Source organism: Oncorhynchus mykiss, chromosome 30 (genome assembly GCF_013265735.2).
Source record: "Oncorhynchus mykiss isolate Arlee chromosome 30, USDA_OmykA_1.1, whole genome shotgun sequence".
In the NCBI taxonomy this organism is placed as follows: Eukaryota; Metazoa; Chordata; class Actinopteri; order Salmoniformes; family Salmonidae; genus Oncorhynchus; species Oncorhynchus mykiss.
In genome coordinates this window covers 22,126,991-22,142,399 of record NC_050570.1, presented here as the reverse complement: position 1 = coordinate 22,142,399, position 15,409 = coordinate 22,126,991, and the positions used below count along the sequence as shown (strand labels likewise).

Below are 15,409 nucleotides of genomic sequence, written 5' to 3'. Positions count from 1 at the left end.
AGCAGAAACACACAATTATCACAAGACCACTTCTGGTTACCTTCACCGATTCAACAGCACCCAGCAGTTTTCACCACAAATGGATCAGCCAAAAGGCAAAGGGTCCACTGTTTCCAAAAACTTCACTCCTGTCACAGATTCATCTTTATCCTGACCCCCGGTGCTCCGAGACCTTCACCACACCTACCGCCTCCGATACTTCGACCTCATTCCCTTCCAGTTTGCCTCCTGTCTTCAGCTCACTTTTCACCATCTTTTTTTTAAACATAATTTTTAACCAACTCTAGCTCATCCTCTCTCCCTGATCTCCTCTGCCTCTCTTTTTTCCTCCATTCCTCCTCCCCTGTATTCCAAGTATTTTGCTCCTTATAATACTGCACTTCTCCTGACATACATCTTATTCTAGCCTTCTCAAGGGACACCATTTAAGCGGCTGTCACAATCTCTGCACAACCAGTACGAACCCCTCGGGCTGTGGTGCTCAACAGTACATCCCACCTATAAAGCAGCTACTTCATCTTGATGTTGTTCTTTATCAAATGCTACCGCAAAGCGGTTCCATTTCAAACAAGCAAGCTCTTCCAACCACCATCTAGCTTCTTCGATCAAAACCCGACCAATCGAATTGCGATGCATGCTAAGGAACATAAACACATTTGTGCGGATCACAGTACTCCAATGAGACTTTAGTCTAGTAAAGTTTATCATTCGAGGAGGATTTAGTTCATAGATACTCCCCCCTGTTTTTATGTGATCTGAAAGAAATGGATAGTGATCATGTGCACCCATCTCTTCCAATGAACACAAAACACTTCAAAAGTGTTTAATCATTTAATAAACCCAATAGAACAATACAGAAAATGGTAACATTAAATATATTAATTATTACAGTACAATAGAGAACTCAAACTTCTTAGGATTGTGGACCCTGCCTGGAAGAAATGCCATGATTAATAAATAAGACATCCACCCAGACACTTCAGAGCTTAGAATTCATTTTCCATGCCAATCTGGAATATTCCAGTACTATCACGTACACGATAAAGGTGTCAAGCCTACTATGAACGTCAACCTCATTTGGGGATATTTCTCATATTACCACTTAGATAGGGACACATTTTCTAATAAGTATGAGCAGTTAGGGGTATAGGACAAATCATATCCTGGTATACCCTGTCAGTAGCACTGGGCTTTAAAAAAATATATGAATATACAAAGACTTGCCAAGACAACACTAACATCCATAAAGTTGTTTCTAAAAATCAAATCACTACTGTACACTAAATCAAGAGAAGTTCATGAACTAACCATACATTTTTTTCACTCGTCAGAAATCTATTGGAATTAGGCTCTTGTCCCCACTATACAGGGTGCCAGTATTATACAGTAGAAAACAGAAGGAGCTGTTCATACACATCAGAGCGCACTAGGACTTTACATCTCTCGCTCTGTGGCTTTAACAACCGATCCAAAGTACTCACCTCAACATAATGTAAAAATATCATGGGACATTTCCGTAGTGGGTTAGAGGCTGTTTAACCTTTAAACTGCTTTGCAATAATTCTAACATTGTACTAAAACAAGGTGATCCATCTAAACAATTGAATTATTTCTGTGGTTCCAATTCAGTTTTTTAGCCGTGTTTGTTAAAGGTTTAGCTACCTATATACCCGTCTAAAATGCATTGGACATGAGTAACATCTGAATAACAGATTTTCAGAGGACATGCTACAAGTTGTTTCTCTTTGAGTGAACAAGGTAGCCTTTTGCTTTGATGATCCCCCTGCTTTTGACAATGATGGAGTAGCGCAAAACCCACTCCAACCTCCAGTCTGCTACCTTCAGGTCCTGAGTGCTCTCCTGCACTGCCTCCTGGAAGCTGGCAGCAGTAATCAGTTCTACAGGAAAATACAATGTGTTAATTCAGTGCCCCTCAGAGCACACACAGCCTTTCCTTAACATGTATTATCTGATTATACAGTGAAAAGATTACAAATTGAAATGATCACAATCTTCACCTTTTGGGTCATTATGAGTCAGTAGCTGAATGTCAAACTCCTTTGCAAAAGCAGTCAGGTCAGGGGGCATCACACAGCAGGAGGCCAGATTCACCTGGTTACTACTGGGTTTCACCTAGACCAGGAGAAAATAAAACAATTCAAAACCCCAAATACACCAACGCTAACCTACAACAATCTGATGGTCTCGTCAGCATCACCACTCACCTGGGCCCAGTTGTAGAGCTGCTCCAGGAGCTCCTTGTCCAGGTCGGAGGTTCCGATGGCAGCGATCTTGTGGCTCTGCACCAAGCCCTCCAGCTCCGTCCAGGCAGGCTGCAGGTTCTCCAGGGTCTGGCTCTCCCCCTCAGGCAGAACAGGGGGTGCAATGATCACCGAGTCCAGCTGGGACACAGCCAAGGCCTGACAAGCTGTCACAAACAGTCTTATGAGCATGAAACTAGTATACAGAGTGCGTACTTCTTAAAGCTGAAATCTGTAAAAGGGGAAACAGTGCCTTTGTTTTACTTAGATGAAACAGAGAAGAGGAGCTTCCAGGAGCGTGGTAAAAAATATACACACAGCTCAGTACATATTCTGGTGTTCTACCGCACATTCAATAATGTCGGGGGAAAAAAGTTTGTTTTTTGAAGTGATCAACATCTTTGTTGTTGTAATATCCCAAACAGATGTGATAGCTTCTGCCTGTACGGATTTCATCTGTCAAATACAACAAATTGAGGTAAGGAAAGGAGTTGGCATGCCAACAAAAGCAGTTCACCGATACTAAAGTCTGTTGCATTTTTATTTGACGTGGTCAGGTCTACAAATGACTTTTCCGTACAGTCACCGAGTCAGTGGTCCTTTGCTGTTTTGTAAATGTAATACTCACACTTATCGACTGCATCTTTGATTGAAGAGAGGTCTGCCTCGCAAATAAATAGTTTCACTGTAAAGCAAGAATATGGACATGTTAATAAAAACGCAAACAATCAGTAAGGCACCAGGAATGGTATTTTTGTCATGAAATTCACACACTGGGCTCATAATTCCTTATGCCAATGCCACACCAAACTATGGTATCAAAGCAGGGGTTCCTAAACTTTCAGGCCAGGGACCCCTTTCTGATAGCAAATTCATAAGGGACCCCCCTCATAAACAGAACACAACTCGAGTGAGATAAAAATAGCATACAAAGAGTTCAGTGACTTTGGCAATACATGGCCCACCGAAGGAACATTTTAAAAACCAATTTCTTGGCACGGAGAGAACATTTGGGAGTGTTCAAGCATATTTCCTTCAATTCTACAGATAGTCAAGGAGCAGAGAGATTTTTTGGTTGTTGAAGCTAATATCCTGCAATTCTTCACATTTTGCTATGAGGCAGAGAGAATAAATTATATATATATAATAATAATAATAATGGAGTACTGTAGATACCAATATCCCTGTATGTCTCCCAGGCCCATGCTGCCCAGGGTTAAGAATATAACATTTTAGACTAATAATTGCATTGTATTACACCCTCTGAACTTACTCCAGGGATCCCTTGGCCATTAAAAAAATAAATAATAATAATTATGTAAAAAAGTGGGGCCCATGTGCCACTGAGAACCCCCTGTCATAGAATACCAGTAACTCACCAGAGACCTTCAGCTCCTCCCTTTCTTCAGGTGTGATTGCTTCTGTAGCTTGAGGGATGGAGCAGTCAATGGTGTCTGGTAGGTCCTAAATGTACAACAAACGTGTTAAAGAAAAAGACTAGCTTAAAAATACAAAGAAAAAAAGCAACATCAATATTGTCTTAACTTTGTCCAAATACAAACACATGCTTTTGATTTCACAAACTTGTGGGATTTCATTGCAGGGAACATAAGCTTTGACTTTGTGTATGTAAGACCCCCCGCTGTACTCACTGAGCGTGTGGAAGCAGATTAGCTGACCCCAGCAGAAAAGCAACAGGGCAAAGCCACTCAAACTTCACAACAGAAGCACATGTAGAACCTTTCACAGCCAACTTTGCATGAATGATTACTATGACAGTTCCCTTTCATCAGTCTGATAAATTCATTGTGGTCAATCAACGTGCAGCTATTTTGTTTTCCCAGCAGAAGAACGGAATTGCATAGTAGTATCGTAACATTGGGACTACTGTAAGCTCCAAAAGTATTGGGACAGTGACTTTTTTCCTGTTGTTTTCGCCACATATCGGGTAAACTGTTTGGAAATTACAGCACCTTTGGCACAGTCCCCACATTTTATCAAAAGTATTGCGACAAATTCACTTATGCGCATTGAAAGTAGTCAAAAGTTTAGTATTTGGTCTAATTTCTAGCTCGCAATGACTACATCAAGCTTGTGACTCTACAAACTTGGATGCATTTGCAGTTTGTTTTGGTTGTGTTTCAGATTATTTTGTGCCCAATATAAATGAATGTTAAATAATGTAGTGTCATTTTGGATTCACTTTCATTGTAAATAAGAATGTTTCTAAACAGTTCTACATTAACAAAGATGCTACCATTACAGATTATCATGACTGAATCGTGAATAATGATGAGAGAGAAAGTTAAAAGCAACGCACTATGTACACAACGTACTGTAAAAATCGAAACAGTTCGCCTGATATGGATGAAAATACCCTCAAATTAAAGCGGACAGTCTACACCTTAACATACACATAGTCATTGTATAATTTAAATTCCAAAGTGCTGGAGTACAGAGCCAAAACAAATAATGTGTCACTGTCCCAATACTTTGAGCTCCCTGTATAACTCCTGTTCCCTGAAGGAGGGAAACGAGTTACAACATACTATGGAGAGTCGCACACTCCTGACTTCAGTTTAAAGATCTACAATCACGCCTCGCAGGGCCACTGAAATCTATGCCTCGCTGGAAGCCCCTACTTCCACATCTGAAAAGCGCGATGCTCGGATTCATTCCTTCAATTTAATACCACTCTTCACAAGCCCAGGGACGGGTGGCCAAACAGGTGTTGTGCCTTGTTTCCCTCCTTCAGGGATCAGTTGTTATAGTCATAACGTTACGCTCCCTTTCAGTCAGTCAACTTCGGTACAACAAACTACGGTCACTGCCCAAGCTGAATGAAGTGGCCCATGGCAGAGCACCCAGACCTGACCCAGCCAGATGCGTCAGTCTGGGTATTGCAAACACCTAGTGACTTTCCCCTGTCCGTAAGCACACTGTGGGATACACAGAGCAGTGACTAACGATAAAAGCTCAAGAAAATAAAAAAAGTGTGGCGATGCCCAACTGTCCGCAGCACAAATATCTCCTACAGTCAATCCTTTAAACAACAGCCAAGACACTGCCAGACCCCTGGTGGGGTAGCAAGTACACTGCTAGGGGACACTTGCTGCAATGTGCCAGGGAGATATCCTCTACAATCCAGTGGGAGATGCGCTCCTTAAAAGAGTGTCCTGACATGAGCTAGATTAGCAAAACAGACAAAAAGCTGGTCACATAACCAACCATAACCATTCAGTGCATGTGCATAAAGCTCACACCGGACACAGGCCATATAACCTTTGTTGCTCTTCAGAGCAAAAGGAGGAGATGAAAAGGGAAATCGCTCAAAGCTAAGGACCTGTAGGACATTTCCATGACTTCCGGGGCTAAGGCTGCATTTGGAAACAATGTCACCTTAGTCGCCCGGGGCAAACGAAGTACAGGAAGGGTGTACTGATTACACGTGGTTGGTCTCCAACATATTTAGCCTAGGCCAAAGTCATGAGTAGGGAGGTTTTGTAGAAGGATCTTAAGTGCCACCAACTCCAGAGACTCAAAATGGGACACACAGTGCCCCAAAAACCAGCCCCAAAAACCAGCACCAAGTCCCATGTGGGCGCAATAGGTTTAGAGACTGTGTACACCTTTCAGGAACTGCACAACGTCCCCGGTGTGGCTCCGTCAATTCCCACACGACACACCCACATAGCGATCACGTACACTTTTAAAGTAGAGAAAGCCTGTCCCTGCTCGAATAGCTCCTTTAGGAACATATCGATGTACCTCAGAGCACTGAAAAGGAACCAGCACTCCATCTTATCAACAGAGCTCAAACACTTGCGACAAATGCATAAGGTCCTCACGTGGAAGTGCACTTGTGGACTGAATGGTAGCAATAACTTCCGGCGCCGACAGAGATGGCCGCCTTGCTTCGCGTTCCTAAGAAACTATGCAGTTTGTTTTTTTATGTGTTATTTCTTACATTGGTACCCCAGGTCATCTTAGGTTTCATTACAGTCGAGAAGAACTACTGAATATAAGAGCAGTGTCAACTCACCATCAGTACGACCAAGAATATAACTGTCCCGGAGCAGATCCTGTGTTCTGCCTTCCACCCAGGACATCCTGCGACCCAAAACAATGACGTCGTAAAAGAGGCAAACGAAGCGGTCTTCTGGTCAGGCTCTGGAGACTGGCACATCGCGCTCCACTCCCTAGCATACTACTCGCCAATGTCCAGTCTCTTGACAACAAGGCTGATGAAATCCGAGCAAGGGTAGCATTCCAGAGGCACATCAGGGACTGTAACGTTCTTTGCTTCACGGAAACATGGCTCACTCGAGAGACGCTATTGGAGTCGGTGCAGCCAGCTGGTTTCTCCACACATCGCGCCGACAGAAACAAACATCTTTCTGGTAAGAGGGGCGGGGGCGTATGCTTTATGGTTAACGTGACGTGGTGTGGCCACAACAACATACAGGAACTCAAGTCCTTCTGTTCACCTGATTTAGAATTCCTCACAATCAAATGTCTACCAAGGGAATTCTCTTCGATTATAATCACAGCCGTATATATTCCCTCCCAAGCAGACACATCGATGGCTCTGAACAAACTTTATTTGACTCTTTGCAAACTGGAATCCACACACCCTGAGGCTGCATTCATTGTAGCTGGGGATTTTAACAAGGCTAATCTGAAAACAAGACTCCCTAAATTGTATCAGTATATCGATTGCGCAACCAGGGCTGGTAAAACCTTGGATCATTGCTATTCTAACTTCCGCAATGCATATAAGGCCCTCCCCCGCCCTCCTTTCGGAAAAGCTGACCACAACTCCATTTTGTTGCTCCCTGCCTACAGACAGAAGCTAAAACAAGAAGCTCCCACGCTGAGGTCTGTTCAACGCTGGTCCGACCAATCTGATTCCACGCTCCAAGACTGCTTCCATCACGTGGACTGGGATATGTTTCGTATTGCGTCAAACAACAACATTGACAAATACGCTGATTCTGTGAGTGAGTTCATTAGAACGTGCGTTGAAGATGTCGTTCCCATAGCAACGATTAAAACATTCCCAAACCAGAAACCATGGATTGGTGGCAGCATTCGTGTGAAACTGAAAGCGCGAACCACTGCTTTTAATCAGGGCAAGGTGACCGGAAACATGACCGAATACAAACAGTGTAACTATTCCCTCCGCAAGGCAATCAAACAAGCTAAGCGTCAGTATAGAGACAAAGTAGAATCGCAATTCAACGGCTCAGACACAAGAGGTATGCGGCAGGGTCTACAGTCAATCACGGATTACAAAAAGAAAACCAGCCCAGTCACGGACCAGGATGCCTTGCTCCCAGGCAGACTAAATAACTTTTTTGCCCACTTTGAGGACAATACAGTGCCACTAATCTTTAAACTGAAGTCAGGATTGGTCCACCCACACAGACAGCATCGTGAAGAAGGCGCAGCAGCGCCTCTTCAACCTCAGGAGGCTGAAGAAATTCGGCTCGTCACCAAAAGCACACAAACTTCTACAGACGCACAATCGAGAGCATCCTGGCGGGCTGTATCACCGCCTGGTACGGCAACTGCTCCGCCCACAACCGTAAGGCTCTCCAGAGGGTAGTGAGGTCTGCACAACGCATCACCGGGGGCAAACTACCTGCCCTCCAGGACACCTACACCACCCGATGTCACAGGAAGGCCATAAAGATCATCAAGGACAACAACCACCCGAGCCACTGCCTGTTCACCCCACTATAATCCAAAAGGCGAGGTCAGTACAGGTGCATAAAAGCTGGGACCGAGAGACTGAAAAACAGCTTCTATCTCAAGGCCATCAGACTGTTAAACAGCCACCACTAACATTGAGTGGCTGCTGCCAACACACTGACTCAACTCCAGCCACTTTAAAAATGGGAATTGATGTAAAATATATCACTAGCCACTTTAAACAATGCTACTTAATATAATGTTTACATACCCTACATTATTTATCTCATATGTATACTGTACTCTATATCATCTACTGCATCTTTATGTAATACATGTATCACTAGCCATTTTAAAAACTACGCCACTTTGTTTACATACTCATCTCATATAATATATAATGTACTCGATACCATCTACTGCATCTTGCCTATGCCGCTCTGTACCATCACTCATTCATATATCTTTATGTACATATTCTTTATCCCTTTACACTTGTGCGTATAAGGTAGTAGTTTTGGAATTGTTAGCTAGATTACTCGTTGGTTATTACTGCATTGTCGGAACTAGAAGCACAAGCATTTCGCTACACTCGCATTAACATCTGCTAACCATGTGTATGTGACAAATAACATTTTATTTGAACATTCGGGAGGTAAACCTCTAGCCATCAGATTAGCCCACTCAGGGGCCAGGCAGAAAATAACCAAATCGTTCCACGCCAAACCTGCCTGTGCACCTGGCACAACAGGTCCCCGTGCAACGGGAGTGGCCACAGGTCCCCGCCTAAAAAGGTGAATGATCTCCGCGAACCAAGGCTGCTTGGGCCAAAGTGGAGCCACAAGAATCAATGATAAGCTCTCCTGGCGCACCCTCTCCAACATGGGTTGAATCAGAACCACTGGTGGAAACACTTAGAGGGTCCGAAGCCACTGGTACGCCAGAGCATCAGTGCCCAATGGTGCACTCTGTTCTCTCATCAAGAAAAATAAACGACAATGCGCGTTTGAGTTAGGCGTAAAGACCTGTGTCGGCATTGCATAATCTCCCATATCTGGCAGTCTCCACTTCTGCTATCCAGGGGGGCACCCCCCAGAGTTGAGGCAACCGGGAACATGAATCACTCGAAGAGCAAATGCAAACTGCTCCACATGTTCTATTTCAGTAATTTATCCAGAGAAACTTACAGTAGCACGTGCATACATTTTCATACTTGTCTCCAATGGGAATAGTACCCACCACCCTGGTGTTTGATGCGCCATTCTCTACCAATTGAGCCACACAGCAACAGGGTGTGAGCCTAGGTGAGGCGGGGAGGGACCGTGTGTCCCACGCCTTCTGATGGATGCCACCGTCATCATGATGGCTCTGACCAGCACATGCCGGCCCGACAAACGAGGGAAGCAGCGCCAGAGCGCTATTTACAGTGTCAGAAGTTCCAGGTAACTAATATGCCAGGCACTCTGACACCGTCCATACTCCCCGAATTGAGTAACCCTCGCACAGCTCGCCCACCCTTGGGGGGGGGGGGGGGGGGGGGGGACGGGACACACACGTCTGTCGTGACCATATTGCAGAACACCCGGACAATGAGAAACCCTTGTGACAGTAGCCAGCGATCCCGCCACTGGGCCAGTGCCCTGAAGGCAAGTCAAGGACACATGAATCGAGAGGTTTAGGTGGCGATATGTATCCAAGCTCATGGCTAGCAACCAGCACTGGAACAGTCACAACAATAGTCCCAGGGGAATGACCACTATCATAGAAGCCATCAACCTCAGTAGGCGCAGAAATTGGTGAAAAAGTACTGTGCGCCCCAACCTAAACTGGGCCAAGCAGAGCTGAAACCCGGACAACCTCTCCGGGGTTAGAAAAGCGCTATTTGCAATTTTCCAGCCCCCTTGTGGACAAAGCCAACTTATTACTCTCACTATGGGGAGAAATGGTATACCACTTGAGCCCTGTGAACACCATGGAATATGGGGTAACAGAGGAGCTTTAAACATGGACAAAATTCCAAACTAAATTGTGCTTCCGTGAGACTATAGCCTGGATGAAGCCCGGTGCCCCCACGTTTGGCCGTAACCAAACGTGGGGGCACTGACTGACATCACCGTAATGTTTTTGTTTAGGGGTTCACCGGTTGCGCAGACCCGTGAGAAGACCCCTCACTCCAGGGGTTACCCATGCCCAGTGCTCGGAGGCAGCTTCATCATTGAAGGTGCCCGCAAGCCCCGCTTCCTCCACTCTAGGAATGTGATTGCCTTAACGCCGGAGGAAAGCTAGTAAGCTTAATTTGCCGGAAGTTATGCATGCTAGCCGACATTAGCCATGAGGCTTTTAGTCTAAGCTAGCTAGCCTCAGATCGCAGCACGGTCCATTTAGACTAACCAAGCGACGTAATGCTAGATCGGAGCTACCCAAGCAATTCTACCCAAACACCGCTAGGAAGGCGGAATAGCTAGAAGTTACTAGCTTAACTGGCTAGCACGCTATGCATCGCTTTAGGGAAACACCAAGCTCCCTAAAGAATGCTCCACGATTGTCAAGAGAACCTGTGCCACAAACGAGTAAGGGAACAGTGACAGCGGTCTCCTTATCTCGCACATGAACTGATTTGAGTGAGGGCAGCCTAAGCATGCACCGAGCCAAGTCATACAATAAAACTAACTTGAAGAACTAATTGTATGGGATTAGGAAATGTACAAGAACCATACAAACCTCAGCACACAATGTCCAGGGGGTGAGCACGTTTTGTTAGCGCAATGTAAAAGTCTCATGTTCTAATTGTTTGTTTTAGTAGCGCAAATCATTCCTGTTCACACCGAGGTGAAGAGCAGAATAATTTAAGGAATGAATCTGAGCCTTATCACCCAGTGATGTGACTAACAGGGTGCGCTGTACTGAAGCCATCGCGAGTCCATTTTGGTACTCCTCCCCATTGTCATTTAAAGAAAGCTATAAAAATGCTTTTATTAATGTCTATTTTTTTTTTTTACATGTTTATTCTATTAGACACCTTAATTTCAATATACATGATCGAAACAAAAAAAAGTATACACAAAGAACAAACGTAAGACAACGACCAACAATTTTACAAAATTACAGTTCATAGGGAAATCAGTCAAATTCATTAAGCCCTTATCTATGGATTTCACACAACTGGGCTGGAGTGCAGCCATGGTTGGCCTTGTAGGGCATAGGCCCACCCACTTGGGAGCCAGGCCCAGCCAATCAGAATGAGTTTTCCCCCACAAAAGGGGCTTTATTACTGACCGAAATACTCAGTTTCATCAGCTGTCCAGGTGGCTGTCTCAGACGATCCCGCAGTTAAAGAAGCCAGATTTGGAGATCCTGGGCTGACGTGGTTACACGTGGTCTGAGGTTCTGAGGCCGGTTGGACGTATTGCCAGAGAATTGCCAAACATTCAATTCTCTGGCAATAGTTATGGTGGACATTTCTGTAGTCCGCATGCCAATTGCGCGCTCCCTCTACTTGAGACATCTGTGGCATTGTGCTGTGTGACAAAACTGCACATTTTAGAGAGTAGCCTTTTATTGTCGCTAGCACAAGGCACACCTGTTTAATCCACTTCTTGATATGCCACACCTGTCAGGTGGATGGATGGATTATATTGGCAAAAGAGAAATGCTCACTAACAGGGATGTAAACAAATTTGGGCACAACATTTGAGAAATAAGATTTTTTTGCCTATGGAACATTTATGGGATCTTTTATTTCAGCTCATGAAACATGGGACCAACACATGTTGCGTTTATATTTTTGTTCAGTGTGTGTGTGTATATACACTGCTCAAAAAAATAAAGGGAACACTAAAATAACACATCCTAGATCTGAATGAGTGAAATATTCTTATTAAATACTTTTCTTTACATAGTTGAATGTGCTGACAACAAAATCACAAATTATCAATGAAAATCAAATTTAGCAACCCATGGAGCTCTGGATTTGGAGTCACACTCAAAATTAAAGTGGAAAACCAAACTACAGGCTGATCCAACTTTGATGTAATGTCCTTAAAACAAGTCAAAATGAGGCTCAATAGTGTGTGTGGCCTCCACGTGCCTGTATGACCTCCCAACAACATCTGGACATGCTCCTGATGAGGTGGCGGATGGTCTCCTGAGGGATCTCCTCCCAGACCTGGTCTACAGCATCCGCCAACTCCTGGACAGTCTGTGGTGTAATGTGGCGTTGGTCGCTGGAGCGAGACATGATGTCCCAGATGTGCTCAATTGGATTCAGTTCTGGGGAACGGGCGGGCCAGTCCATAGCATCAATGCCTTCCTCTTGCAGGAACTGCTGACACTCCAGCCACATGAGGTCTAGCATTGTCTTGCATTAGGAGGAACCCAGGGCTAACCGCACCAGCATATGGTCTCACAAGGGGTCTGAGGATCTCATCTCGGTACCTAATGGCAGTCAGGCTACCTCTGGCGAGCACATCGAGGACTGTGCGGACTCCCAAAGAAATGCCACCCTACACCATGACTAACCCACCGCCAAACCGGTCATGCTGGAGGATGTTCCAGGCAGCAGAACGTTCTCCACGGCGTCTCCAGACACTGTCACGTCTGTCACGTGCTCAGTGTGAACCTGCTTTCACCTGTGAAGAGCACAGGGCGCCAGTGGCGAATTTGCCAATCTTGGTGTTCTCTGGCGAATGAAAAACGTCCTGCACGGTGTTGGGCTGTAAGCACAACCCCCACCTGTGGACGTCGGGCCCTCATACCACCCTCATGGAGTCTGTTTCTGACCGTTTGAGCAGACATGCACATGTGGCGTGCTGGAAGTCATTTTGCAGGGCTCTGGCAGTGCTCCTCCTTGCACAAAGGCGGAGGTAGCGGTCCTGCTGCTGGGTTGTTGCCCTTCTACGGCCTCCTCCCCGTCTCCTGATGTACTGGCCTGTCTCCTGGTAGTGCCTCCATGCTCTGGACACTACGCTGACAGACACAGCAAACCTTCTTGCCACAGCTCGCATTGATGTGCCATCCTGGATGAGCTGCACTACCTGAGCCACTTGTGTGGGTTGTAGACTCCGTCTCATGCTACCACTAGAGTGAAAGCACTGCCAGCATTCAAAAGTGACCAAAACATCAGCCAGGAAGCATAGGAACTGAGAAGTGGTCTGTGGTCCCCACCTGCAGAACCACTCCTTTATTGGGGGATGTCTTGCTAATTGCCTATAATTGCCACCTGTTGTCTATTCCAATTGCACAACAGCATGTGAAATTTATTGTCAATCAGTGTTGCTTCCTAAGTGGACAGTTTGATTTCACAGAAGTGTGATTGACTTGGAGTTACATTGTGTTGTTTAAGTGTTCCCTTTATTTTTTTGAGCAGTGTATATAAAAGAGTACTAATGTTACTGGCCCCACTACAACAAAAAATGCATGTTATTTGGTCCTTGAAACATTTAATTGAAATACTATAGAATTCTGTTCATTCCTATGGAGGACTACTCCAACTGGGGAGTGCCAATATGGCCAACCAGTGCTTCAAAGCCTCTCAATGGCCAATACATAACATCAGCAATCCAGGATTTATATACATTATTGTTATCACCTGTGGAAGGCGGTGCTTCCAGCGAGACAGGATTTCATTGACCTTGTCAGGTGTGATTGTAGATCCTTTAACTCTAGTCGCAACAGTGTGAGTATGTTGTACCAAACTTGACTGACTGAAAGGGAACCAATGGTTACACAATTGTTTTTCATTATGGATCCATCCCTGCTAGATGATGTAAAATGTTAGCAGGTACTGTAGACACTTGGTCACTATGGGAACTTGGTAAACAGGGATTATGGACACTTGATACTGTTTGGATGTTGGTGAAAAGCTGTTATGTAGCCATGTGTGTAATAAAATATGCATGGGAAATACAACTATGTGGTATTGAATAGTGAGTGTGTGGACGGAGTGATGTCTCACCGTTGGTGAAGTTGTTGGTGGTATGGTGGCACACCACTCATTAAGAGTGGCTCGAACACAGTCTTGAATCTGTAATGCAAAAAAATGTTTGAGGGGACTAAATGAATAGCAGTGCTAACAGGGTTGCTATAAACACTTGTAACTGGGTAGGGCTTTCATGGACACCTACAGATCATGCAAAGATGCTAAATTATCTAACATTACTTTGAAAGATGTCATATGGAAAGTATATGATTATTTTGTACACTGCTGGGCACAATGGGTGATTTGAACAGCATGAGAATGTGTGGCCAGAGCTATAGCATGTTATACAATAACTATGAAATGGTGCAGGGAGAGTCTTAGTTACACTTATGAGAGTCAGGTGGTGCACAGCTTCAATGACAGTTATGGTTGTTAATGCTAAATAAAGGCTGGCCTTTTAGAACCTACACATGACAAGTCCTTGTCCTCAAATGTATCATGCATTCTTGAATCTCATTATCAGGTGAATCCTGGCCCAGATACCTTTAAAAAAAAGGTAGGGGCCTGGATCAGAAAAGTATCTGTGACCAACAGATATCTGTATTCCCAGTCATGTGAAATCCATAGATTAGGGCCAAATTTATTTATTTCAAATGGACTGATTTCCTTATATGAAATATAACTCATTAAAATATTTGAAGTTTATTTTTGTTCAATATAGTTAGCTATTTAACGTCGAGGCTATGGTTTTTCAAGCTAACTAGTTAACATCTAGCCAGGGGTGTATTCATTCTGCCAATTCTGTTGAAAAACGTTTCTTAAACGGGAGGGAATGGGACCTACCTGAATCTGTCCGTTTTTGGACCATGGGGATTAATGACTACACTCCAGCTAACTGACCAATGTTGCACTATTTTCTTAAACATCTTACTTCAGCTAGCCAGTCAGTTATGACAGAGTCCAATGGTCAGTCTTACCTCTTCGCTAGGTGAAGACGGACATTGTTTCTTGAGACGGCTTCGGTTTACTAAATTCCCCGTGTGAAGATACAAAATCGTAGCATGGTTGAGGAGCACCTTAGCACTGGTGGTGTGTTTTTCCATGTGGTGTCCTTGGTAAGTCGATAAATCTATCGTGGTAGAAAGCCTTTATGAACTATTCAGCAACTTCAGTTACTTTATTCTAACAGGAGTGACCTCGTTTCCAAACGGTAGCTACCGCTGAATTAGAATGACTTGCATTTGTAGATTATTTAGGACGCCCACATTGTAACCGGGTGTTGTGTGCAAAATCTGGCATGGAGTTCTGGACTCTTTTAACCAAGAGATTGTTACAGCTCAGCAATGGTGTTATGACTCACTGTACATTGGAATGTACACTGTAATCATGACACAGCATGTTTCAAGAGACCAGATGTTCCATTTTTTAATTCAACATTCACCCCTTGACCCTAATCAGAGGGCAACACACCCACACAGAAGACAGTTTGGGCAATAAAAAGTTAAGACACAATCAATTTAGTGTATGTAAACTTCTG

The 15,409-nt window shown here is 44.4% G+C and overlaps 1 protein-coding gene across 1 annotated transcript; it reads right to left on the bottom strand.

Moving 5' to 3' along the window:
• Positions 1 to 817: 817 nt before the first annotated feature.
• On the bottom strand, positions 818 to 15,142 carry LOC110521555 (glutamate--cysteine ligase regulatory subunit). The gene is made up of 7 exons (XM_021599172.2): positions 14,850 to 15,142; positions 13,909 to 13,977; positions 3,641 to 3,725; positions 2,890 to 2,946; positions 2,226 to 2,428; positions 2,019 to 2,133; positions 818 to 1,898 (listed from the first exon to the last, which is right to left on the bottom strand). The coding sequence occupies exons 1-7, from the start codon at positions 14,973 to 14,975 to the stop codon at positions 1,729 to 1,731; spliced, it is 825 nt and encodes a 274-aa protein (XP_021454847.1). The 5' UTR covers positions 14,976 to 15,142; the 3' UTR covers positions 818 to 1,728.
• Positions 15,143 to 15,409: the final 267 nt, after the last annotated feature.

Coding starts and splice junctions, on each gene's coding strand:
- LOC110521555 (XM_021599172.2), bottom strand. CDS start 14,975: ATGGAAAAACACACCACCAGTGCTAAGGTGCTCCTCAACCATGCTACG. Junction 13,978..14,849: donor CGTCTTCACCTAGCGAAGAG/GTAAGACTGACC, acceptor TTTGCATTACAG/ATTCAAGACTGTGTTCGAGC. Junction 2,134..2,225: donor AGCTCTACAACTGGGCCCAG/GTGAGTGGTGAT, acceptor CTCCTGGTCTAG/GTGAAACCCAGTAGTAACCA.